A 27,842-nucleotide genomic window follows, 5' to 3' on the forward strand; every position below is an offset into this window, starting at 1 on the left:
GCTGTCTACAGGAAATAGAGATTACCTTGGAGTGGCTTCTTGTTTCATAGAAAGCCAGAACTGGTATCTTTGAATAAAATTCAAAGAGGAAAAGAGAAGTTGACTCAAGATTTACAAGTTTAAATTGGTGGAACTTTTTCTTTGATAAAGTATAGATGAGTACTTTACCTATCCGTTTCTAATTTGTCCTTTGCAACATCAAACCGGCCTCTCTGCCTGTCTCTCACACTTATATTTTCTGATCTACCAGAGATGAGACTTCACTCTGTACAGACCTTTCACACTATTTAAAATCCAATTACCCTGAAAATCCTCCTCTTCCCAGCTAGGTCTCAAGTGTTCAGGTTATGATGAAATTGCTCTGCTTGATTGTAACAGGTACACTTACCTTACTAATAAAAGAAGAGCTTTTGCTTGTGTTTTATATATCTGTACACTTATACAAGTCTGCTTGAACCAAAATGTTACTGTTTTAAATATTTAATGAGCTGTATATTTGAATATAAATAACAGGGAACATAAGAGGACAGGAGAAGATGGGAAGGAAGACAGGAACAAATAATTTTGAAATATAAAATATTTAAGAATTACTGGCAGCTGTGGACAAGGGGGAAGCTACCACAGACAGCAGCACAGTGCTTCTGTTTCTTGTTCTCAGACTTGCTCAAAGAAGTTGTTTATTTAGGAACTTACTGTTGTACTAATCTTCAGATTCTTGGTTTTAATTCCAGTCGCAATAAATTCAGTGCTTCTTTTTCATGTCTCTGTAATTTTTGAATGTGACTTCATATTTCTCTCTTTCATTTTCAAATCTTGTCTGCATTAAATAATTTTAATGCTTTTGTAGGAAGTAAAAATTAAATTTAAAAATTAATTTTTAATTAATTAAAATTATTTTAAAATTGATTTCTAAAAAGTTAAAAATTCTTCTATATGATGAACTGAACGGGGTAACACTCTAATGCTATGCACTTCCTCTGAGTTTTCACCTGCAAGGAGTTCAAGATGCTTCTTAAAATCCAGGGATGTGCTTGGCATTTGAGGTAGTATGGATGTTTTAATGTTAACCTGCTTCTTTCTGCTGCAGCACATTTGCTTTGTGTTGCCTTTGTGCCCAAGCAACAATTGCTCTTTAACTTTTTTGACACCTTGTTCATGTTGAGTCATGTGAAGCATTAAACTGTTGTCAGGGGATGGAAAAGATCACACTTGAAGATAAAACATGAGGGCATGAGGGAAAAACCATGCCATCAATTTGAGATTATACAACAGGAGTACATTTTACTTCATGGTAAAAACAGGACAAGATACTTTGCAGAAATTTTGTATTGGGCACAGATTAGTACTAAAAATAGTTTGAACCAGCTGTGTTAGCACTTTCACCTCTCTGGAATCAAATTCTCATTGCTTTGCAGAAGCATCTGTGGTTTAGCTTTAGCTGAATCTTATTACTGAAGAATAAAGGGAAAAACTGATTGTATAGAAAACTATACCAGTGACCTGAACTACAGCACTCTTTTTACAAACCAAGCACTTGGCTGCACCACTGCAGTGAGAGCTAAGGTTTACTTTGTCTTTTTAGAGGAAATATTCCAAAAATATGGTTTACTTATTGGTCTTACTAGCAAAATGTTCGATTCTTTCAGGATTTTAATGGTACTTTTCTGTAAAAATAATTTGCATATTTATCTATCCACAGAGAAAAGTTTTTTTTTCAACATTACTCCACTAGCAGCAAATGTTGGTAGATAGAATTTATTCCTGCATTGCTACAAGCAGCCAAATTCCCATTATGTCAGTATGTGCCTTGCTTGTGGATTTTTTTTTTCCTGTAAAAGATTTTGAGATTGATTCACCCAGAGCTGTAGAAGTCCTGAGGATTTCTACAAGGGGCTGAGCACCTCAGGTTATATCAGCAGGGATGAAAACTATAGGATTTGGCCCACACTGCTCTCAACTCCCCACTGAAACCATTCTTTGTTTGAGCTTATTCACGTTACATATTTGCTTTGTAATTGCTTGCAAATCACCTTGAGAAGTTTGGAACGAAATATGCTGCAAAAGTGAAACATTCATATTATGGCAAGCACATTGCAACTCCCCCCACCCCCCGCCTCTTCCCAAGGTGTGTGATTCCCTCACAGTAGCCTACCTTTTTTGCATAAAATATGCTGATATGAAAGAGAACTTGTGAATCCACTAAGAGTCTTCCATAGCGAAAAGGATTACTCTTTCCTTCCTATATTTTCCATCTTTTGTTTGTTCATCTCCTCCCACTCCCCCTCAACAGAACATTTTAGAAAGGTTTCAACTCAGATTCTGAAGCTGAAATTACACACACACACATATATATGTTTGTTTCTAGTTATGTCACCATTACAAAATACATTTATTTAATAACTCCTAGTGCAGAGCTTCCCTATTAGTATTCACACTAATCTCTGCATAGAAACATTCCTCTGGGGACTGACTGTTTTCCAAAGAGCACAAAAACCTGTGGAATAAGAAATGGTGGTATCCTGATGCTCAGTAACATCAGCAAGAGCGACAGTGCTGAGTAGCAGAGTCACTCATATCTGAAAGTTGTGTTCCTTCACCAAAACTAATTTGACAGGAAAATAATTTGCCTTTATATTTGCCTGTAGCCTTGTTTTAAGGAGCCAAGTGAATGTGAAGAATGAGGTTAAATGATCAATTAGGTTTTCAAGTGCTGAAACTTAACTCATCATATTTTGCAATACTTTCAAATATTTTTTCTAGAATATTAGGAATGTTTTAACACAAGTATCCACAGCAGGTTAGACAGCTGAACATCTAAAAGGGAGAGGGATCTGAACACTATTAAGTGCATAAAACTGCTATGCACTACTAGGCAGAGACAGACTGATGTTCATGTTGAAGGTACATGTGATGAAAGAGGCTGGGACAGTCATGGTAAGCAGCTACATACACTACATTTCACTGCTTGAAGAAGTTGCTTTCACAACAAGATCCTTTGCCACCTCTTGGAGAAATAGAGTAGATTTTATTACAGTAGATTTTATCTGGATGCTCAGTAGGATCTTTCATCTGGACAGCATTTTGGCTGACTCACTGTGAATAATATCCTGTAGGTAGATGTGGTAGATAATTTTTCATTTACTCAGACACTATCTTAATGGTTTATTATCATCTACATCTATAAGCATGTTCTTTCTCTCCCTCTCCTGTTGCTGAAACTATATAAAAGTAAAACCTCTCTATTCCTTTTTGGCCTTCATGGAAGCAAGTCTTTAGGACAAATAAAAGAATTCAAAGAAGGTTCCAAGAGAAAATCTTCCCAGTCCTTACATGATAGGAAGTTCCACTTTTCAACAAGTCTGGGTATAATATGGTGGGATTTCCTGTCATTAAGTTAAAATAGAAGAAGGTAATCTAATCAGACAAGATGTCAGTGTGAATTAATCTTAGACCAGTTGGTAAGGTGGTATTGCCACATGGGTGGCAATAATTTACATTTTGGAACTTTTAAGTAGGAAAATATCTGGTGGGAAGTGTCAGTTTGTGAAGTAACAAGTGTGTGCAGTGTTTGTGGCGAGGGCCAGCTTGCCCACCCAAGAGAAAAGGAGCTGCAGTACAACACTCTGGGCTTGACCTCCTCAGGTCCTGCTCCCAGCCAGGTCCTGCTGAGCTGCTGCAGAAAGCCCTCCTTACACCAGCTCTGCTGCAGGCTGCTTGCCTATAAAACTGCTCCAATAGATCAGGTTCAAACCTAGTCAAACCTGGTCAGTACTTTGTGCTTACCCTGATTTTCCAGGACTTGCCTGCTAACTCCTTGCTTTTGCTTCCAGAGCTGCTACATGCTTTCCTGGTGCTTCTGGGATCACAGGGCTGCCTAGAGTGTGCTCGGTGAGAGATTACCAAAAGGAATTTCTACAGGCAAGCCAGAGGACTGGGAGAGACATGAGGGGCACCCTGCCTCATGGGCATCCACTCTGCCTCTCCTCAGGAGAAAAGGCAGTCCTAGCAGATAGCTCAGGAAATTTGAGAGTCCCGGTTTAATTCAGCCTCTCTCTGGAGCATAAGAAGCTCTTAAAGCTCTTTCCATTTTAGATGCTCATGTTGTATGAAGAGTGGAAGGAGCTTCTCCAGAAGTCTGGAAAATGTGTCTATTTGTACTCCCGCTATGATACAGAGGGTGCTTGAAAGCAAATTTGGTTTGATTTCATATGTACATGCCTAGAAATCATTGTATTTTCTTCGGCTTAGACTTGCAAATGCCACTGATGTCCTTACAAAAAACCTGCTTATAGCAGGAAGTATGTCTGGGATAAATATGTTTGCAAGAATGGAAACAAACTGGCTTTCTGTAGGGAGCTGTTCTATAAACAGTGGCTTGACAAAGCTGCAAAGACTGCTGGGGTGAGGTAGCTCTAGACCATAAAAGATGCTCATCAGCATCTTCGTGTTTTAGTGTTTTAAATGAAGTTCAGTGGAGTTTAGAGGTAACTCTGAGGCAGAACTTATGCTGCCCCTGCTGCCTGCTGTCTTCAGGGTAAAATACTCTGGGCACAGAAGAAACGCTGATCAAGAAAATGTTCAGTTTACCTCACCCAGGGCTGAATTCAGGAAATCTGCTTTTCTGTGCAAGTGCAATGGAAATAGGAGATTCTGAGTTCTGAGCTACAGTTTTTATTTTGCAGCTTGTAAGTTTTTAGGTCTGAATGTTTAGCCAGCTGAGTGTTCATTCTAGACAATTAGTTAAAATTGTATGCCATCACTTCTCCCTGAGATTTGCAATCACAGTTTGACCTACTTATTTGGGTCAAGGCGCTGTTATTCGGCCATTCTTATTTTTCTCACTTCATCAGGCATTTCCTTCACCTTTGTTTTTTTTTTCCTGTGTGAAATATTGATGATGTCAATATACCTTAGCTCTTTCCACAGCCCTGACATCTGTTTTTGATCCTATTTTGGCAAGTCAGTATAGTGAAATCCCTGAATTTACAAATGGATCTGATGCTGTCCATTCATGTTTCCAGCCAACTGATCCTGAATAAAGTTGTCTTGAAGTTGGATTAGGCAACAAGGAATTCCTGATTCTGCTATTGATCTACTAGGCGGTGTGACTCTTGTGCTATGTCACCAATGCTTTGCTTTTATCATCCACAAAAAAGAAGTCCTAATAGTGTGCTGAGGGTCACAGATGAAAGATATTTTATGAGCATTAGGACACTGATTCTTCTGCTTTCATTACACAATACGTCATCTTGCAGAGTAAAACAGATTCATTACTGCTTCAGTAACATGCTGGACTCTAACATAACCTGATGACTAGAACAACTTAGACCAATGTGAATTTGCTGCACTTTGCACATGAACTATATTTCTGAGTAGTTGAAATATAGAATTGATTTGTTCTTCAAGCCAGCTGTAATTCAACAGATCATTAATGACGAATGGCAGAACGCCCCAGCCATCCTTCCAGGCACTACTCCAGATGGAAGTCATTGGATAAAGAACAGGAAGGTTTGGCAGAATGTGAAAGAAGAATAAATTCGCTGCACATCATTCATTTTGCCCGACTGCAATAAAGTAATTGCAACACAATGTTGTCACAGGATAACGGTCTCCTGCTGCTTTAGAAATGCTTTGCAAAACAGGTGTTTACTTTCTCTGTGGGGACACATTGATCCCATGACAACAATCTTTTCTATTAAAGGAAAATTAAGTACTTATAGGTTCAGCAGTACTATAAAAAAGATTATTATAAAAAGCCATATAATGTAATAGGTGAAATGATATGAACTATATATATGATATATGTGATATGTGCAACTAATAGAGGGATTAGTTAAAATACTTTCTTTTAAAGCAGCTTTACAGCCAACATTTTCTCAACAAAGGCAGATAGGACAATGCAATGCACTATGATGAAGTTGTTTTTGTTATTTTAATCTTCCAAGGCTGTGTGAGCTGTAGAAAAACAGCATTTGTGAATAAAAATAATATCAAAACTCCAGCATATGTCTGATGAGAAATGCATAGTTAATAGCAAATAAATAAAAAATAATGAATAATTAACAATAAACTAACACACTCTAAATAATGGAAATTAAAGACCATGTATTTTCTGTCAGGACTGAAGTCAGTTTTGTGAATTTTGCTCATTAGCACTAAGACAAAAAAGTGAAAATAGATAAAAAATGAGAAAATATTTGTGATTTTCATAATCTTTTCCTTAGAATCATAGAGATACAGAATCATTTAGGTTGGGAAAGACCTCTAAGATCATCAAGTCTGACCTTTGACTAATCATAACCTTGTCAACTAAACCACAGTGCTAATCCATCACCTCCAATCCAATACTTAACTACCCTTCCTGTAAAAAAAAAACCCAAAACTTCCTGACGTCCAGCCTGGATCTCTCCTGGCACAATTTGAGGCTATGTTCTCTTGCTCTGTCACTTGTTGCCTGGCAGAAGAGGCCGACCCCCACCTGGCTGCACCCTCCTGTCAGGCAGTTGCAGAGAGTGATGAGGTCCCCCTGAGCCTCCTTTTCTCCAGGCTGAACACCCCCAGCTCTCTCAGCTGCTCCTCACAGCACTTGTGCTCCAGACCCTTCCCCAGCTCCGTTGCCCTTCCCTGGACACGCTCCAGCCCCTCAATATCTCTCTTGCACTGAGGGGCCCAGAACTGAGCACAGGATTGGAGCTGTGGCCTCAGCAGTGCTGGGTACAGGGGGACGGTCACTGCCCTGCTCCTGCTGGCCACAGCCTGGCTGATCCAGGCCAGGATGCCATCGGCCTTCTGGGCCACCTGGGCACACCCTGGATCATGTTCAGCCAGCTGTCTAATGAGAAGAGTAATTATACATTAGAAATAGTAAAAGAATTAAAAGTACTCAAATTTTTTTCTGAAATGTCTGTAATGTGGGACACATACATTGCACTCTGTTGTAGTATGACAGAAAAGTTGCATTGGCATTCTTTTAGTGAACCTTATTCATTTTACAGACATTCTGCTATTCATCCAATAATGTGCCAACTACAGGTTGGGGCTGATGAGACATGTATAAAAGAAGAATATTTGTTCTCTTATATGCTGTAAATGTCTATGTCTATGGGCTCCCAAAGGCATTTGACTGCCAGATGAAGCAACCCCTGTGGTATTTAGCTTTTGCCAAGGCTGTGTCTGGATCAAGAAAAATGAAATGAGAATAATTAACTGGGGACTGAATGACTTGTTTGCTCGCCAGACTCACCTCCGGGATCTGCATCATCTTGAATCTTCTGCTGTCTATTTCTATTTAGCTAGAGACAACTTATGATGGTGTTTGGTAGTTTTCCAGCTGGTTGCTCTATTCAGCTCTGTGCACTTCATATCATGAATCCTAAGTTGCAGTATGCGCACTATTGCTATCTTTAGTAACTGTATCGGGCAGGTATGAGGCTTAATTTCACAAGCTTTGAAGGTTGTATTTAATCAGACTAGCCAACACGGTCTGGGTTTCCTCAAAGGTCTGTTTCATCTGAAGAAAAAAATACTTGAAGAACCTAATGGCATTTTTTTGCTGAGCTGTGAACTTCACTATCTTGATGTTGAAGGAAAATGTCCTTAATGTTCTTCAAAAGAGTTGGTTTGGTACACAAGTACATTTGGTTATGATGTCCTGACCTCAAGAATAGCCACTGAGGCAGAGAATTTTCTTTTCCACTTCAGGATCACTATATTATAGACATAAAAGGAACATGGCCATTAGGAGCATTAGGAAAGTAATTTTTAAAGCTGCAAGGGTAACTCAAGCACTGTCAAATGCTACCAATAATACTTGCATTGGGAAGTGCTCCTTTAAACTTCAAGAAAAAGAGATAACTGAAGACCTAAAAGGCATCATTTTTGTCATGTTGAAACCCTCTTCCTTAGTGCTGAATAAAATGCAAAATGCCTCCAAGCAAGTTGCTTACCCTACAGCTGAAGTGCTGCACATGGAACCAGTTGACACTTTGGTATTTTTGCAGTTTAGAACTTATAAATATGTATTTGCATTTTCTGTGCTAAACCATGTGGCTCTTACCCAGTTATCACTGTCACTGCATCAGCCAGGAAACCAGTGGTAGTTTACTTCGCTGAGGACTGTATGAAATGGTCTGTGAGAAGGAACTAAATTTAATGGAAACTGGAGCATGTGAAGGATGCTCATCTTAACATCTTAACACAGGGTACTCTGTGCTTGGGATGATGCTTAGCACCAAAGGGCACCTTTCAGACCCCTCAGTTCCTGAGTTCCCTCGATGGTGTGAGCTTGGCCTGTAGGCCAGCAAGGGCTTGTGCAGCCGATCTCAAAGAATCTGTGAAAAGGAGGATCTGTGAACAGGGAAGAACAAAAAAGACAGACTGACTGTTTCACCTCCCTACACTCAGATACTGATGGATATTGTTAATCACTTGAGGAGGAAACATAGAGGACAACAGATCTGAAGGTTCATGTGTTAATTACTTGAATGTGAAGTCACGCCTGATTCATGTCCTAGGGCTGCCGAGGGAATCACCAGGACTGCAAAAAGAAAGTCTGTGCATCCCAAGTGTAATACATGGCAACAGAAGGTAGTATGCAACACTGGCTTTACTAGACATCCTTTCAAGCCACAGGCTTCAATCGTCAGACTCCGTATCTTTTTCTATTAAAAAAAAAAAAAAAAAAAGACACTATGCGAGTCAAGGGAAACAAGGATGACACACTGAAAGCAACGTCCTGGCAAAGGTTGTTGTGCCTCAGTTAAAAGCAGCATGTTCAGCCATAGACCTGTGCCCCCTCTGAGAGCAGACACCAGCTTGTGCTGCCTGGGGCCATGCTCAAAAGCTCCTTCACACCTGTGGAAATCTCCCTAGTTTCTTCAGTAAGTCCTTGTTTAGGCTGCATTCAGACATTTAAAAGGATAAGGTTGTAAAACATGTCATAATACAGCAAAAAGGTAGAGTAAAAACTACCTTAAAATAATTTCCTTTTAAAATAAGGTTTTTCTGAACAAAGGGAAAGTAATGACAAGCTGTCTTCATTGATGGTAGGACGAACCACTTCAGCTGAGATCACATTTCCTTGGAGCATTTTTGCTGAGGAGAACTACATGGGGTTATCACTGTTGGAATGTATCTCGAAATGTGTCTTTAAACTGACAGCATGGGTAGGGAAAGTTGGGAAGAAGACACCTTGTGTGCCATCCGGGATCGAACTCCTCTGCTTTGGGTCCTCTCTCTTAGCCCAGCCCTTTCTCCCCTTGCCAGGGCTGTAGCGTGGGAATGAATTTAGTTTCTTTGCTGTTTTGGACACGACCTACAGTGTTAACGGGAACAGTGCTTGCACAAAGACGACAGCTTTTGATTCTGAAAGCTGATGGCCAGCATCCTGTCTCCCTAGTTTTTAAAATGATTTATTTCTTAAGCTTCAGCTTCCCTAATGTCATTTCAAAAGTTCGCTGGCGGGGAGGGCTGGCAGGGAGCGGGTACCGGCTTCCCCGGCCGCTGGAGCTGCCAGGGAGCTGTCCAGCACCGCGGCGGGACTGGAGGCGGCGGCGGCGGGGCGGCAGCCACGGGAGGGCCCCGGGATCGTCCCCAGTCCCCGCGCTGGCACCGCCGCTCCCCGCGGAGCCGTGCGCGGGTAGCGGGCCACCTCCCCACTTCCCCCAGCCCAGCTCCAAAGCTCCAAAGCGCAGAGCGGAGCGCCTTGCCGCCCTGCCGGCAGCGGCTGCGCGCCGGCCCTGCCCTCGGCCCGGCCCTCGGCCCGCCCTGCCGGGCGCCGGGGGCATCTCCGCGACGCGGGGCAGCGGGGCCGGCGGGGCCGCGGAGAGCGGGGCCGAGCGCGACAGGCGGCGAGCGGGGCGGGGGAGGCGGGAGGAGGTGGAGGAGGAGGAGGGGGAAAGGGCTCCAAACAACACGTGATCCCCGCGGAGCAGCGAGGGAGCCGGGGGAGGGGAGAGCGGGGCGGGCGGCCGAGGCAGAGGAGGGCAGCAGCCGCCGCGGTCGCCGCCGCCGCCGCTTTAAAGGCTCCCGGCGCGGCACGGCGCGGCACCCGCGCTCCCGGCCCGGCGCGGAGAGCCGCGGAGCGGGGCAGCACCGCGGTCTCCGCCGGCCCCGGCGCGGCGGCTCCGCCGCTGCCTCCCGCCCGCCCAGGGGCATCCGCGGCCATGCGAGGCGGCCGCCCCCGCGCCCGCCCAGCTCGGCGCTGCCCGCCGCGGCTGCCCGCCGCCCCGCGCTGAGCCCGCCGCGCCCCGCGCCCGGCCCGCCCGCGGCACCATGTCCCGCCGCAAGATCTCGTCAGAGTCCTTCAGCTCGCTGGGCTCGGACTGCCCGGAGACGAGCCCCGAGGAGGAGGGCGAGTGTCCCCTGTCCCGCCTCTGCTGGAACGGCAGCCGCAGCCCCCCGGTCCCGCTGACATCCCCTTCGCCGCCGCCGCCGCGGCCAGCGCCGGGCGCGCCGCGCTCCGCGCCGCCGGCGGGTCAACCTGGACTCGCTGGGCGAGAGCATCCGCCGGCTGACGGCCCCCGCGGTGAGTGAGTGCCCAGCGCCCGGCCCCCGCCCGCGCCCGGCACAGCCCCGCCGCTGCCGCGGGGCTCGGGTCCCTGTCGGGAGAGAGGCGGCGGTGCCCGCGCCCCCTTCCCGGGTGGTCCCGCCGGGTCGCTGGAGCCCGCTGCCTCTCCGTGCCCGCTCCGGCTGCCGGCTGCCAGCCCCGCAGACCTGCGGGAGCACAGCTCCCGGCAGCCCGGTGCTGGAAATCGGGTCGGGAGTCACGCTTAGGCGCAGCTGCCGCTTTGGCTGGGTTTATCGTTTCTGCCGAGTCCCTCTCTGAATGAAAACAGAGCAATAAAGTGCTTATCATTGGTACTAGCGACGGGTTTTTTTCTTATTTTTTTATTATATAAAAAGTTACATCTGTATGATGCATGGCTTGCACATTGTTCCTGAACAGTGAGGGGATGTGAACTTCTTACATTTGTAAGGCTTCTGTGTACTGAATAGGGTAAGAAAACAAAGTTCCGGCTATGTGTTCGGAAATATTTCAGCAACAGATTTCCCTGTGCCTCCTGGATGCACAGACATTACTGACGGATCTGTTTCTTTAAAACAGACTTTGAAATCCACGACTTAATGATTGCCTGGATAGCTGTAGTTGAGAGTCAGGGACTCATTGTTTGTATGCTGTTAACATCAGGAGAGAATTCAGGTAGAGCCCATAACATGTGCTAGTATTATTTTGTAAGACTGAAATCAGTGTCTCAGGAGTTCTCGTAGATTAGTGTAAAAAAGAAGGTTCTTCTCCAGCCTTTTTGTTATGATTGGGCTATGCTCCTGTACATACGTCTGTGATCACTGCTAAAATTTCCTCCTGAAGTTTCAGCTGCAACTGAATTTTTGTTTGGGCTCTGAGATAGGTTAATGTATTAAAGCATGAAACATAAATGGCAACAAGTAGTCGTAATGTGTAGGGCAACTGTGTCTGCTATTGTGGCATCAGATCATCTTTTTTCATATTACTAGGCAGCTCTGGTAATTCCTTAGGAGTCTCATCACCATCAACTCTCAATTTGCATTGGTTTTAATATACTCTTTTCTTAATGGAGTTTAAGTGCTTGACAGGAGTTGATAGGGTGTTTAATGGGAGAAGTTTTAGTGCAATAAATAGCTAATAGTCATCCAGCTGCAGTTGAGACTTTTCTTTCCCATTGATTTTTTTTCCCTCTCCACTGGGAATCTGGTCTTGTAATGCTCATATTAATAGATGATATTTCAGGTGACCTGTCTTGTTTTAGTATATTAAAAAAAAAGAGAAGCTATTTAATTTGAGAGTAATGCAATGGTATAATTAGAGCATATGTTACCCCAAATATTTGAAGTATTCAGAAGTAGTTCAGTGCAGTATTATGAGATAGCCTTAGTATTTGCGTTTTCTAAGCTTTGGCTGTTACTTCCTGTATTATGTTGCTATAAGAGACAATTACAGTTTTACATGTAAGTTGTTGAATTTGTTTTCAAAATAAACACATTCCTTGAATTAAGACATGAATAAAACTCTGATAGATCCAAGTCCTCTTTCTTCCCTGCTCACAGAGAAATTTTGTTTAAGAATGCAAAAATTTCATCTAACATGGTTTTGATGTCCCAAACAACAGCTTTCATGGCTTCCTTGGGAGGTAATTATAGCAACCCTTGTTGCTAAAAATAGGTTATTTAAAATTTTTAATGTGATACACATTACTTAAAATTTCCCTTTTTATCTGGGCATCATAACTACAGCTTCATTCCCATCTTACTCATTTTGGCATAAATTAACGTCATTAAGTCGAAGAAGTCTTGTTGTCGTAGTCTTGGTTTAGGGAAAGAACCAAGTCCCCTGCCTTTTTATTTTTCACTCAGAGAAACCACTGTTCAGATACTTTGTTATTTTGGTGCTTTCTTACTGAGCTCTGTGATACTGAATATATGCCTTCATGGAACAAGTCAAGTTGCCATATGTCTAACACTTTGGATCTGATTATTTTTTCACATCTACTGATATAAATCAGGAATAACTTTAATTAGAAGTAAAAAAAAAACCCACTTTGCCTATAAAATTGGTTTAATAGGATTCATTTATGTTGTTTGTTAAATTAGAAGGCAAGTCTGAAGGGAGTACTGACAGATGTTCTTTCTAAACAAAAAGCTCTAATACTTTTTTATAGATGTAGATAGATCTTCAGTTCATGATACTATAGATAGGGGTCTCTGTTAAGTATATAAACAAATTTATGTACATACAGATGTATATACTGTATATCTAGCCTGCAAGGTTTAACATTGTCTCTTCAAACGTGAACGCAGCAGTTATTTGTCCTCATCCCAGCTTTCAAAGTTGAAGGATGCTACAGGTTCCTGATGTTTATACTTAGCTGTAGATTTTTGTGCTTTCCTTCAGCAGTGACTAGGATTAAATACTCAGTAAAACATTGTTTTGTGTTTTCACTGAAGAGAAATTCTGCGTGTATATTTAATACTACTGTACCATGCAGAGAGTTCTAAGTGGTAGCAGGAGCTACTGAGAGCTGCTCTGGGCATGTGGAGAACCTTGAACAGAGCAGGAAGAAGCATCCAAGGGGAAAAAGAGCATTGGGCACCCGAGGAGTGTCTGTAGGGCACAGCAGCAAGAAGGCTTCATGTTAGGAGTCGTAGTGCAAAAATGTGTACAAAATGTTTCTCCTGTGCAATTCATTCATGAGTTAGTACAGCTGTACTGTCAATTGTATGAGATTTTGTAGAAAGAAATGCAGTAATGAAGTATTCAAGATATATTACACTAAAAACAGTGAAAATAAGTTATACTGCATTTTTTTATCACTTGTAATCTTGGTCTCAATTTTAGCTGAGTATGTCTTTGCACAAATATTACTTTTTCTGGAACTGTGGAAAAATATCAAAAAGTGAACCTTGCTGTGTTGCAGCATTGAATCCACCCCATTCTCCTTGCTCCTGGACAACAGCTTCTAGTACTTTCCAGCAGGCATGATATTCCACCTTTTCTCTTACATTGATTATTGGAGATTTTTTCCTGCAGTAGTTAGACTAGAGGATGTAGGGACCTGATCCCTCTTTCAGCACGGGTTCATTTTATGTTCCTGTGGGTTTGTAAATGTTCCCCGATGTGTCTGGATGGGTGAAGGATTGCTACTGTTTGTCTGGAGTGTGCTCACTGCAAACCCTCTCTTTTCTGAGCGCCAGAACTAGAAGGACGGGCTCACCTCCCTCCCACCAAACCAGCTCTGTATTTTGGGGAAAAGTGTGTGGTGATGAGAGCTCCATGCACATCCTACCGCTGGCATTTGTGAATAGGCTATGCTGGGGAAGCAGGGTGCGCGGGCAGGGAGGCAGAGCAGCAACAATGCAAGGACAGGCAGCTCTTTTGTCTCAGCTGCACTCAGCAAACTAACTGTGCATGTACTGAACATCTCACCAAGCTGCTACCCTGCTGCCTCACCCAGTACCAGTTTGCTGTGTAGGCAAGTGCCCTGGCATCAGAAGGGTAGAGGCACAGCCTTCTGTGGGGCCGGGGAGCTGTGCTCAGCACCTGATGGTTGGTGGGACCAAACTTGGCTGCCCAGTGCAATAAACTCCAGGCTCTGCACACAGCTCTTGTGGCTCCATCGGCTCACAAGGTCCTGGCACCAGTGCTCCCTGCAGATTGCCCCATGACTGTCGCTGCCCTCTCACAGCCTTTGATCCCTGTGATGTTCCCACAGAGCTGAGTAATTGTGAAGGCAGCTCCTATCCGTTCTATCATGTTCCTAAATCATGTTCCTGACAGAACACAGATGTCCCTCTGTCCTCCTTCATCTGAACCGCTGTCAAGTGGTCTTTGGTTATGCACTCTGATCAGAGAAATCTGGAGCCAGATCCAGCTGCTCCCAAAACAAACAGTTGCCCTTGTCACCAGGATGGGTTCAGTTTATTGGAGATAAATAATAAAATATTTGGAACTTAATAGGGACATTGATTTATGACCTTGTTTTTAAGAAATAACTCAGTAATTATATGCACATCACAATCAAATTTAATGATATAGTCTCCTTTTGATTCCAGCTTTGTTATTGAGTTCCGTTTTAAATGATGAATTTTACACCCACAGAGACATACATTTTGATTAATTATAAGTAGAGAATATGATACTGTATGCTATTCATTATCAAAATAATATTTTCTGCCCTTAGGAGCTCTACTATAGGAGAACAGTATCCTGGCACCAGTTGACATAGCTTGAGTCTTTAAAAGTGCAGTTTAGTATGTTACTGAATTCTAGTTCCTTGCAGCAATTTTCACTTTTGCTCCAGTTCTACTTTGACTTGTGTCCAATACCAGGCTGAAAATAGAGTCTAAATCAGAAAAACATAATTTGTCACTGATTTGAAAAGTCAAATACTCTGCTCCCATCTAAGAGGCATAGACTATCCCTAAAGGAGCTGAGAGTGACTGGGTGTGCATTCAGAGGAATCTGTGTACCCCTAAGCACTGCGCTGATCTTTCTGAAACACAAATTATAGCGCAACACAGCATTAAACTGACTAACACTTCCATTTGATTTTATTTTCTGAAAGGCCAATGTAACGCATCGCTTACAAAACTGTTAAGTGAAAATCACTTATGTTATACTTTTCTGTTCACTTAGAATTATTTCTGCTATTCTTTAAAATGCCCAGTTCAAAACACATTAATGTAAGAACACTTTTTTTCCTGTGTTATTTAGGAAGCTGCTACTGGCTGGCGCCAAATAGTTTGAATTTAAGAACTGTCTTTCTGAATGCAGCCCTTTCCCTGCCAGTGGAAGAAAAGTGAATGTAAAGGCAATCATTTATGTTGGTGTGTAGGCTATGACTTATGTCACAGAACTACTGTAACTTCAAATTGCTTAATTGCAAGTGAATCCTCCAGTGAGCGGAGGTGGGGTTTTGGCAGAGAAGTTGCAGTGTAGCAGCTTATATCAAACGTGGTTCCACCATAAACCTCTACCAGTTAGTGTCCATGAGTACTACTCCTTTTACTAGCTTTTTACTTCTACTCCCTTAATAAGCTGCTGCCACTAGCCGGAGAGGTAGCAAATTGATTTTTGCATAAGATTTTGGAAAAAATTTGCGCAAGTATTCTGAGCTCCTAATTACTTACATTAACACATTGTGTATAGCTAAGCTCTGCTGCTGTAGAAATGACTTTTGCCTGTCTTTCTGAATCAAATAATGTAATGTCAAATGATACCCGTATCAGTGCTGTGATAAGCTTATTCACTTAGGAGCCCAGGCGGGATGAGCTTCTTACATGAGTAACGTCCTTCTCAAGAATGTGGGTGTGAAGCATGAAAATGGTGAAGAGAGGCACATTCTGTGAGAAACTTCTAATTTCTCATTTCAGCAGGCAAACAGAATGATTTTTTTTAAAGTATAATAAAACCAGACTTTTGCCGAGTATCTTCCAACTTAACATAGACAAAAGTCAGTTATACAGAAGGTCACACAAGCAGTCTGTAGTCAATCAATCTGTTATTTCATAGCCTGAAATGGAGCTGTGATGTCTTAAACAGGAACATTCAGGAAAATATCATCAATATGAGCATCACAGTGGGTTTTAGTTGTTTTTCTTGTTCAGCAGTTTAACATCTGATGCAAAGAAAATTCAACTTTAGCAAATAAAATACTAAAAAAATTATCTGGCCAAGGGCCCGCAGCATTGTATTGACCTTGATGAAATTTTATTGAGTGTGAGTTTAAGTATTTGACATGTAATGCTTAGACCAGTCTTAGTAATATTGGCTTTCTTAATATTTGTGCTGTTCCAGGCTGAATCTTAACTTCCCTTCAGTGCTTGGAGAAAACGTGTCTCGGAAGTGTTCATAGGTTGCAGACACGTTTGCTGCCTGGAAGCAGCGAGCATATCCCTGCTGGGGAATAGGCTTTGCCCACGGGCAGCTTGGACCTGCTGGCTGGCAGAGCAGAGCATGGCAGCACTAGTGGTGATCCCACAAAACTGATCGAAATTGCTTTGCACTTCTCTGCCTCTCCCCTGGGTGAGAGGGTGCTGGTGCAAATAGAGAAAGACATGAGAGAGATGAGAATGTCGTGATCATTAATAGATGCCCCTACAAAAGCAGTGAGCCCTCATGGCTGCCTCACAGTGAGCATGAATGTCCTTCATTTGAAACTCTGAGCAGAGCCATTTACCACCTCACAGCAGTTGGTTGTACTCTGATAAAATGCAAAATGTTAATACAGACGAAAACCTTCTCTTACCTTCTACCTCTTGTGCTAATGTTAAAGGCTGCTGTGAAGTGCTTTGAGTAAAAGAAGTTATTCCATCTTGTATCCAGATTCTTTCTGTATGTGTCGGTTTCCCAACTCTCAAGCTAAGTTTCAGAATGAAGATTAAAAACATTTGTGATTTGTCCATAGGTTTCAAAGGGATAAATACCTATGCAGTGCTGCATATGAAATTAGGTCCAGTTACACTGGGGAAATTGGTTCTTCTATCTCAGCAGAAAAAAAATCCTTGAAAAGGACCGACCTATAAGGCTTTTCATTTCCTATCAGTCTGCTGGAGTAGCACTGATGATTTTATGTAGTAGATATCAGTTGCATTAAAAGATGAACAGGTAGCATTAGCAATAGATCATCTGTTATAATCTTACTGAGCACGTTCTCTGTGCAGTACAGAGCAGTTTTTCTGTCCATTTCAGACCAGGCTGAAATTCAGAGATTAACAAAGTGATTGCAGCTGGTGTTATAGGGGATAGCACCCTGAGATATTTATCCTTCACTGTCAAGGAGTTAGGCTAGATGATCTAATAGGCAATTTCCATCCCTAATGTCTGCGATTCTTCTAGCTGAAAGGCAGCTGGGGATGCAGAACTTAAAATTTCTAGTCATTATTTAGCTCTGCTTTATTTCTTCACAGTGTTTGCATTGTTGCCATGAAATTTTATTGGGCAAAATTCTTAATCTCAATGCTGTTTATTAAATTAAGGCAATTTCTGATGTGCACCAACATTTCTCTGTGAAGAGGACCCCAGTTTGTGTGAACTGAGGAGCAGAAATGTCTCAGGTTTGCCTGCCAGTTGCGCTGAGCTCGGGCGCTGCACCCTCGCACAGTCCCGTCTGGATCATCGTGAGCTGTTGCAGGCAGCTTGTTTTGCCTCCAGCTGTCAGTCACCCTGCCCTGGATCCCCAGACAGTCCACTCCTGGGGATTATGCATCTCCCTCTCTTGAAACCAAATCTGCTGCTAGTCATGGAGGTCTGCAAGCAGGGGGTGCTTTCATCTGGAATTGGGAAGCTGGTCTTCGTAGAAGATAAATTTTTAGCTCAAATAGAATCAGTTAAAAAATAGGTGCACCTTAGAATGTTCAGAATCTAGAGAGGAGACCTATATTTTTTTCCTGATTATGTTATCAAAAGCACTATTAAACCCCTAAAGATTATTTATTTTTTAAAATTTCAGATGATTGCATATGTTGTGAAACTGTTTCTCCATTTCTGATTTCTGTCCCCTATCATTCCATTCTTCAGCTATTGGGAATGGGACAGGGAGAGTGCTGGCTGTGCAGGACCTGCTAGGGAGTTTTCCTCCTTTCTGCACCATTAGAACATTGCTGGATGCCAGAGGAGTCTTCCTTTTCTTTTTCAGTTCTGCTTTTCCCTAGCTGCAGCAATTTCAATGCTTATCTCTCCACTCCTGGCACTTGGGAGTGTTGATAAATGTTTGTCTTCAACTGGAGCCTTGATTCTTTGTTTACAACCTCTTTAATTCAATATTTTGCAGACCAGAAGGACAGGGAGGGAACAGTTTTTCACTGCTTACATGATCATGGGGTAAATATTAAAAATATGCAGACTGAAAATTACTGTTTTGCCATTTATCTTCTTTCAGATGGGCCAGATGCACACCTGCTCGTGTGTGCTTAGAGATCTGCAGTCACCTAAGCACAAAGGCTTGACTAAAACTGGTTTTGAAATATGAAAAAGGAAATGTTTTTCATTAATGATAGATCACCAGCAGTGAATCTGGCAATTAAAATCATACACATCTGCTGAGTTTGTGATTGAACACTTGAAATTTGAAGCATTTAAAACTTTCAGTGTCACAGTGCTGATTTGGCCTAGGTCCACAGGCTCTCCTGCATGCAGGGGTGCAGACTCTTCTGGGAACGACTTGCAACTCCCCAGGGCACAACACTGTGGGAGGGCCCCCTGACCCAATGAACATACTTGAAGAAATTCTGATAGAAGCAAAGTGGTTTCTAGCAGAGCCTGTTATGCTTTTCAGTGCTTCAGTTTCCATGTTTAAAATTTTAAGCACTCAAGTTTTAACAGCATGACTGCTGAAGCCCTTCTGAAGCTCAGCTAGGAGCCACTTAGCTTTTCTGAGGAAAAAATATTTGAAACTTTGTTAGGGTTAAGGAGGAACTGCCTATGTACCTGGCTGCTCTCTTGGCAGTGTTCTGTACAGCCCCTTTCTTCCCTAATTCCATCTGGGTATCTTAGGATGCGAAAGGAATGGCATGGAGAATTTGAAACTGCATTTATGTAAATTGAGGCTGAGTCATCTGGGATACTGTGTGCAGTTCTGTCACCTCGGTGTGGGGTTTGTCTGTCCTTACCTAAACATTTTAAGATGTCGAAGTCTGTAGCAATCAATCAATGTCTCTTCTAGACAAAAGAAAGAAATGGGTATTTATAAAGACTGAGTCCTCAGGCACGTATTAGATGCCAACCAGAGGATTAAATGAATCACTGTGGGTGCCTGCAGTTGGGCAGATGAGCCCTACCGTTTATTTCCAAAGGTGTTGCAATCAAATGAAAGACATTTCAGAGGCAACAGAAAATGGGTAGAGAATAGGCTAAAATCTCTATACTCTGAGAAGATTGGAAAGTTTATGTTTGATTGCCTTAGGAAAGACATTTGTAAGAAGGCATGCAGTAAGAAGGGATGCAGTTAAAGGGGAAGTTTTTTCCCCTTTGCCTTGAAAACTGAGGCAGTGGAGCTGCAAGAAGAGAAAACTGAACTCAGAAAAAGAAAAAAGCCCGACAGTTTAAACCAGAATCCTTTTTCCAAAAGAAGTTGTCTGAGTTTAAAAACCAGGAATATTTCAAGTTCATTTAGACAAATGTCTTCATAAAGATTTTCTCCAGTTAGTTATAAAAGGAGTTTTTGAGGAACTATTACTCCTCTATCTTCAGGACTTGAACCAGTTTTGCACTACTGGAGAGCAGGATGAGATCTAGCAGGAAGGGCACATTTCTCTAGGAGTGCATCCTGTAACCAGTGGTGACTGGCAGTGACAGTGGCTGTCGTGGCAGGGCTGCCACCGCCAGCATTGCTGCCTGGTGGTGCCAAAGGCCGGGCACTCTGGTCAGAGAGCAGTGAGGTGCCAGGGGGAAGAGCTGTCATAGATAGTGAGGGAGAATGGACAGATCTTCCCAGAGGCCCTGCAGAGCCAAGAACCTGAGCTCCATGATGAAAGGAAGGAGAGAAAAGCAGAGATAAGCTTTGAGAGTCAAGGGTGGAAACTTTCAAGAATGAGAAGGCTGGAGGTTGGTTACTGCTGACAGCATAACTAAGGCCCCTGTTCTACCTGTGATTCATCAGGTACAGAGAAGGTAAGGTGCCCTGTGAAGAGGTGGGAGAGATGACCTCCCTCCCTTCAGAAGGGGCAGCAGATCCAGCAGAGCCTCAACCCTTAGAAGGTTCCAGAAGAGGAGGGTGGTAGGTATCAGAAGCTGTCTCCTGAGAAGACAAGCCCTCGTGTGCCAGCCTACCGTGCTGTCACAGGAGGTTTGCTGCTTGCCAAGAGCTCACACATGAGCCTTGCAAAGAGGCTGCCAAAGCTCGTTTGTCTCCTGGACTATGAGCACCGCTGCTCATCCACGTGGGCACCCATGATGCAGTCAGGGGAGATCTTGAGTATGTCAGGAGGGACCACACGGCTCTGAGTGCAGGGGTGAAGGGTGGAGGTGCCCAGCTGGGGTCTCCTCAGTGCTGCTGGTGGAGGGGGGAAGGCTCTGGCTGGTGCAGGCACATCTAGCAGGCAGTGATGGTGGTCTTGCTGGCCAGGCTGTGATCTCCAGGGACATGGGGTATGCTCTGAGGAGCAAGGACTGCTGAGCAAAGTGAGCTGTGGTCATCTCTAATTGGCTGTATAACCTTGTGAGGGTGGCTTTAAATGATGCTTATTGGGGAAGGGGGTTCATTCTCTGAAGAAGAGGGTGAGCAGAAAGATGCAGTCTACAGCTAAACTGAGCAGGGTGTGTAGGGAAGATGGAGCCAGACTTTCCATGAGGGTACAGAATGGAAGAAGGATGAGTGGAAAAAAAGCTGAAAAATGGGAGTTTAAAATCAAAATTAAGGAAAGAAATGAGATGTCATGAGGGTATTCAGACACTGGCACAGGATTCCCAGAGAAGTTGTGAGATTGCCATCCTTGTAGAAGCTCAAAACTTGTCTGAAGAATGACCTGAGCAACCAGTTTTAACTCAAATTACTTTGAGTAGGATGTTGGTCTAGGAGACCTCCAGAGGTTCTTTCAAACCTATATGACTAATTGATTCAGTAATGTTTTACAAATTATTCTGATACATTAGGGTTAGCTGTGGCCTGATGTCTGAATTCAGAGTTATTTTAGTGAAGTCATCTATTCTTTGCCATGCAAGAGATCAGTCTGAATATCTCCAGTGTTCCCTTATACCTCACATGTCATCGTTCCATATGGAGCTTGGATGTGATCTGGTATGGCAATCCTTGGATTAATTTACAGTTAGGAATAACAATAATTTTTTTACTTTGATTTGTCCTTAGGCACATGAACAGATGTGACTACTCCTCTTGTGATGCATACAAATATTAGTCAATCGTCATAATCAAAAGGAATTGTTGACATTTAATTGTTTAGGTAATAGTCCTTGGCTTATATTTGCATTAAATCCTTTCATTTTAAGTAGCCATGAAACTTTACAATTTCTTCAGTAAATAAGTTGCACTGAGCACCTAAATGGCATTACAGTGAAGGAGGTGTATGGTTAAAGGCTGCCTTTTACCTCCTTGAGTGGTTGGACTCTGTTTCTGGGAGAGGTCATGTGTGCCATGCTGCTAGGAGAAGGTTTAGCTATTTTGCCTGCATCCAGTCTTGTTACTGGATACAGAAAAGAGGTGGAAATGTTTTCCTGCTCATTCTCTGTCTCATGAGCAATGCATTATCAGTAGTGGAAGAAGCAGTGCACCAAACTGCCCTTGTAGGCAGCTGCAAACAGGTGTCATATCTCTTCTCACTGTTTTGTTTAGACATGGCCCTGGTTACAGAATTACATTTGTAGCAAAATGACATTCACCAGTGATGAAATACAGCAAACTGAGAAGGTGAGCACAGTGACTCTAACAATGCACAGCAACATGCCATCATAATTCTTGTCTGAGATGAAGAAAGACTTTGTGACTCCTTGGATCAGTTTTCTTTCTGGCTCTAAGCGCATTACATCGAGCTCTGTTTATGACCTGTGTTTTAATAGTAAATCCTATTTCTGTCTGTACTTAATTTCTAAGATTTGATAGGAGTTGCCAGTGAAAAGTGGTGTGAGTTCATGGAGTTGTTTAGAATTGTCTGACAACAGCTAGGAAACTGATTTAGCTTTCAGGAGAGAAAGTTAACATGGGAATGTTTTTTTTTTTCTATTCAGCACTGCAGGAGAAGGGAGGTTTACCATTGAAATAAGTTCAGGACTAGGAGATTGCTTGTATTGTCAAATCGTGAGGTAGTCAAAATTATTTTTCCCTGGTTAAGGAGTGCAGTATGTGTTCCAGGCATGAGAAGGACAAAGACAATTTGTGGACGATTGCTCAGGTGCTCTAATCTGCAAAACTTCTTGTGAAGACAAGAAGTTGTTTTTCTTCCTCTGTGCTGTGATACCGAGCATTGCTGCATTCCATATTCTTGCTGTAAAAGCACTTTGGGACAACCAGAATGGAGATTTAATTTAGCAATCAGGCATTTCTATTATTCCCTATTTCATGTCAGAGGAGTTGCTGGTGGAATACTGATATTCTCTGTGTAGAGAATGGGGCTGAGGGAAATGCTGTATGGAGATGGAAAATGGCAGCTCTCACTTCTTTGCTTAAAGCTATTCTGCTTTGCTTTGTTGCTGCTGTGAGAAAATACATCTCTTCTAGATGTAAAGAGTGGATTTTTCTGCCTTCTGAGCAGAGGAAAGCTTCTGAGTCTCAGTGAGAACATGCCATTAAATATGTTTGCAGCCCATTAGGCCTGAAGACTTCAACATGTGCTGTACCACTGAGAAGGAGATGTTTTTTTGAAACGTGATGGTTTCACTCATGTGATGCTTCCGTTGTGTTTTACAAGAGAGCATGCAACTTTTAAAGCCTCTTGGCACAGGTAACTTAGTTCCCACAGAGAAGTAAAGTGATTACCTGATAGTGAGTTAACAAGAAAAACCTCTTTCAAGGTTTGCATCTATGTTGAGCTTTTTTTTTTGTTCATGGGATCACAGGATAGTTTGGGTTGGAAGGGACCTGTAAAGGTCCTCTGTCCAGCCTCCCTAGAATGAGCAGGGGCATCTTCAGCCCAGAGAGAGCCCCATCCAACTTGACCTTGAATGTTTCCAGGAATGGGTCACCTACCACTTCACTGGACAATCTGTTTCACCACCGTTGCTATAAAAATCTTCTTTCTCATATTTAGTCTAATTCTATCCTCTTCTAGTTTTAAAACATTGCCCTTCTCCTACTGCAACAGGTCCTGCTAAAAAGCTTCTCCCCATCTTTCCTATAAGCCCTCTTATGCTCTTTTTGAGTGCATACATTTAAATTTTAATTTTTACAATTTAATTAATTTAATTTTTTAATACAAAAGTGTAAACACTTTCTTACAGTTTGGTATTAGAAAATAATTTTTTTGCAGTTGTACAAACATAGTGTAGCCTCGTATACAGTTTTTTCTTCCTGCTGTCATCAGGACAAACTCATGAGCAAGAGTTTGAGCAAGGTGGGAAGCTCAGCTCTTGAACTGCTGAATCTGTAGGTCAGTAAGCAAAATTTGAGACTTTCAAAGGTGATTGTGGTTTTAGAATGAGATTCCTCTAATTAAGGGGCATTTTGACTATTACTTTCTAAAACAATTAGATGCCTATTCCAAAAGGCAGGAAAAGACCAAACATCTCTAAAGTTTCAGTGCGTGTTGTTGTGAGTCTGATCAAAATGTCCATGCGTGCTTTTGAGACAGAAGAAAAGCTTATAACTCTCATTTGTATATCTCTGTCTGAATTCTGGCTCCAGGTCAAAATAGACAGATGAAGAGCCTTGGATTTGATACAAGCTAGTCACTTTTGAGGAATAAAATTTTGTCGTAAGTGACTTGGAAAATTCAAGAGATAAAATTACATGGATATCACATGTCCTTTATTTGCTAAAAGATCTCTCATGAATTCATTCAAAATAATAGTAGCCTCAGCAGCAGTAATAGTAAGAAAATAAACGTTTATATACATAAGTATTTTGGTGAACACTGTAGTAGTGGTAATAATGCAAATAAAGGCAATTATATAGTTTGGTGAACCAGTAGTTTGGTAGTTTGGTGAACACCTATTAAAGTGAAATAGCATAGAAGTGCTTGAAGCATGTCATGATTTTCTTCTGATGAACTTGACTTTCTTGGTAATCTGAAAGATGACTGAAGAGTTATAGCTTGTAGGAAAATAAGCCGAAATAAATTGCATCTTTATAATATTCTTTATTAGAAAATGCTCTAGGGAGCATATAGAGTTTAAAAATTCAATGCCTTTTCCTGGTGATATTTTCATCACAAAATAATGGCATTTTCATGCAGACTATTTCAAATTAATTATTTTAAATTACTGAGATAGTTGGTGGGTGATAGTTTTTGAGAGCTGTTTTTGAGAGTGAAGTGGCTCCTTTGTTATGTGCAACTAGCCTTATAAGCAGTATTAATTATGCCACATTGTAAAATTCTTGCTATTTAAATGTGAAGTAAGATACAAGGAATGAATAATAATATTTAATATCTGTTGTTGCGATGGGCATATGGCAGGTAGAAGATAAAGAGGAGTAAAACTGAAGAAAAATAGTGCGTGAAAAGATCTGTTAATTGAACTGTGCTCCAATTCCCTAATCTCACCATTTTTTAAATTATTCTTCCATAGCCTCAGACCATTCGGCAGACTCTTCAAAAGACACTGCAGTATTTTGAGCATCAAGTTATTGGGTAAGTGTTAATGTGAGGTGGGAAAAGGTGTGTGGCTTTGCTCTGTGCTTTCCAATTCACAGCCTTCCTTGATAAGCTTTTAAATTTAATTTTTAACTTCTTCTCTCAAATTCTTAGAGATGCTTTGGAATAGGAATACATAACCTGGATGTAAATGGTAAACTGCTGTTCAATCCTGCTTCTGTACAATCCCATCAGATGATGACTGCTTAATGAACTGGAATGTTTCTTATAAAAAGAGAATAGCAACTCGTTTTCAGTCATAGAATATCAGGTTGGAAAGGGACCTCAAAACTCATCTAGTCCAACCTTTCTTGACAGAAGTATGGTCTAGACAAGATGGCTCAGCACTCTGTCCAGCTGAATCTTGAAATTGCCCATCATGGGGCAATTAATCCTTAATCCTTTGCCACCACTGCTGAAAGACATTTGTTGACTTTGCATTTGTATGAGGAGTTGCTGTAACTTTTTTTTTTCTGTAGTTACAGAGATGCAGAGAAGAATTTTCACAATATATCAAACAGATGCTCCTATACAGACTGCTCTGGCAATGAAGAAACTGAAGATGTCTCAGGAATTCTCCAGTGTACTGCTAATGTGCTTGGTATGTGTTTCTTTAAGGGAATTTGTTTCTTTTAGTTGCAAGGAAGGTTTACTGACCATCTTAATGCCAACAATGAAACAAGAAATTTTTGGTCCAACCACAGAAATTTAGAATATAGGCAGCAACTTACCAGTGCACTGTTACTACATTTGTTGCCTTTTCTACATACATTTTGAACTTTTAAGACAATCCAGACATGATTGTCAGTGGAGGCAATGAATGTGTATTGTGCAATACCCAGTGATTTGAGAAGTTTCAAAGGCTTTTGGCAAGTGGACTTGCTTCTGTGCAGGCCTTGGAATTATCTCTAGTGTATTCATAGGGGTTCTGCAGAACAACAGAGACTTTTGTAATCTGTGGGCCTGGTGGATAGAGGGCCTGAGAAATAGCAGCAGGGTGTACCTGAAACATGAAACATTCTGGAAACTTAGATTTTCTTCAGCAAGAGGCACAACACTGAAATCTGACTGTGTACGATAATTGAAGATAAGTTTTAACTTTCCATGTCAGGGGAATATGGTGAGGTGATAGTCTGCTCACGTTCTGGTCTTTACCATTGTATCCTGCTGACTTAAAATACTTTTGGAGGATATGCATTGTGTATCTGTCTTTCTTACTGCATACTGTTAAGCAGACTTGGTGTGCTCTGTGAAACAGCAAACATGATCTAGTTTAGGGATGACTGTGTTTCACTGACATTCAAAATGTTTTGTCTTTTTTTTTTTTTGCTATCCAGTGTCTTATTCTGTAAAATGCTAGCTGCTGTCAGGGATGCTCTGTGTGCTTTTAACTGCTGCTAGAAAGAGGTGGCATTTTGTATTTTGCATGTGTGGTCATGAAGAGAATTTAGAACAAATCAAATTCTAAATGTGTCCAACGTTATTTACCTTTTTTTAAATTCTAAAATATTTGCATGCTAGTTCTCTAAAACAAATGCTATGAGTGATAAGGCAGGACTCATGCAAAGCAGAGACTTTTCATGTTATCAGGTGCATATTAATATTATAAAAAGCCCAACTAGACATTCAGTGCTTGTTTCACCATGACACAAAATATGAGTTATACAAAAATGGTTATGAATGATTTTTCACCTTCATAGTGCTTTTAAAGCAGTATGTCAGTCCCAATACCTCAGCATGGCTGAGTAATGTGCAACCTGTTTCTTCAGTGGTATCCTCAAAATGCATGTTTATTAGGGGGAGACTGGGACCAAAGTATAGGGATAACATCTAAGCATTACTATCCTGGGGAACTATTAAAGTGGGCTTTGTTGAAAATTAGGTTGCAGAGACTTTTTCTTGGACAAGTTTGCCTCTTAAAGAAAGAGTTCTTAGCAAAAAACCCCACTTCAGTATGAGCAAAACACTGCGATAATTTAAAAGCAATCCTTCTCCCTATTTGGGATCTGGAATAAGAACATAAGGGAATGAGCAGTAAACCCAGCTTCTTTATTTTAATTGTAGCTTCTATCATAAGGAAAAAATTGATGGAGGCTGTGTAATTCATTCTCACATACACAGTTATTTTTCTTGTTGAATAAGGACTGGTAACATCAGTCTGGGTGAAAGAGGGATGTAACCACTGGGGTGTGTACCTGGAGCAAGTGGCATTGCTGAGGCAGGAGGCAAGCATCAATCTGACTGTGATGAAGACTAGAGAAACTGTTGAACCAAATCTGGCTCTTAGTTCATTTATATGAGCAGTAAGAGACACTTGGTGTCTAGGACTGGAAGAAAATGTTTCCTTAAAGATGCTTAGAAGCATCTTCCTGCTCTCTGACCCTAGATACTGCCAACATGATTCACCTCTTCCGATCTCCTAACCACCTCTAAAAAAGTCATTTGGCATTCCTTATTCATCAGAAGAGTGCAAATGCTGAGATCACTGGTAAACTTGGAAGACTGTGAGCAGATGCTTCACACTGTGGTCCTGGTGCTTGTGCTGCTCACAGGGAAGTGCTGACTGCAAGCTGTTCACTCAGCTCGGTGCATGTGATTTATCATGTATGAATGCTGCAATTTTCCTCCTGTCAAGTCAGCACTAAAGTGTGTCACCATCTTCCTGCAGTGCAAGGACCTGGCTCTCCTTGTCTCCTTGCTGAGTCGCTCTGCTACAAGTCTAGACATCAGTAGCAGTCTCCCTGCTCTAAAGCACTGTAATTAAAGGAACCCATGTCCATCATGTTCACATGCTGTGAACTGTGTGTGGTACCAGATCAATCCCACTGTTTTCCTTTACAATGAGAGCTTTTGAGGCTGGAGTATTTAATTTAACTTTCCATCCTTTCAAAAATAGCCCAGACAGCTTCGTGATGGACTCATCTTTCATTAATTGGTGCATGCATACTTTTACAGTGTCTTTCATAAGCATGTAGAAACAGAGAATCCTTTAGGTTGAAAAAGACCTTTAAGATCATCAAGTCCAGTTGTTAATGCAGCACTGCCAAGTACACGACTAAACTGTTCAG

The 27,842-nt window shown here is 41.9% G+C and overlaps 1 protein-coding gene across 1 annotated transcript in view; it reads left to right on the plus strand.

Annotated features, from left to right (window-relative positions):
* The first annotated feature begins 10,272 nt into the window (after positions 1-10,272).
* GUCY1A2 (guanylate cyclase 1 soluble subunit alpha 2) overlaps positions 10,273-27,842 on the plus strand; it is a 152,798-nt gene continuing 135,228 nt past the window's right edge. The window contains 5 exon segments of the mRNA XM_030944247.1: positions 10,273-10,405; positions 10,408-10,446; positions 10,449-10,525; positions 24,710-24,771; positions 25,254-25,375. Of these exon segments, the coding sequence (XP_030800107.1) occupies positions 10,273-10,405; positions 10,408-10,446; positions 10,449-10,525; positions 24,710-24,771; positions 25,254-25,375 (433 nt within the window).

The sequence above is a fragment of the Camarhynchus parvulus genome, chromosome 1, assembly GCF_901933205.1.
Source record: "Camarhynchus parvulus chromosome 1, STF_HiC, whole genome shotgun sequence".
Classification (NCBI taxonomy): domain Eukaryota; kingdom Metazoa; phylum Chordata; class Aves; order Passeriformes; family Thraupidae; genus Camarhynchus; species Camarhynchus parvulus.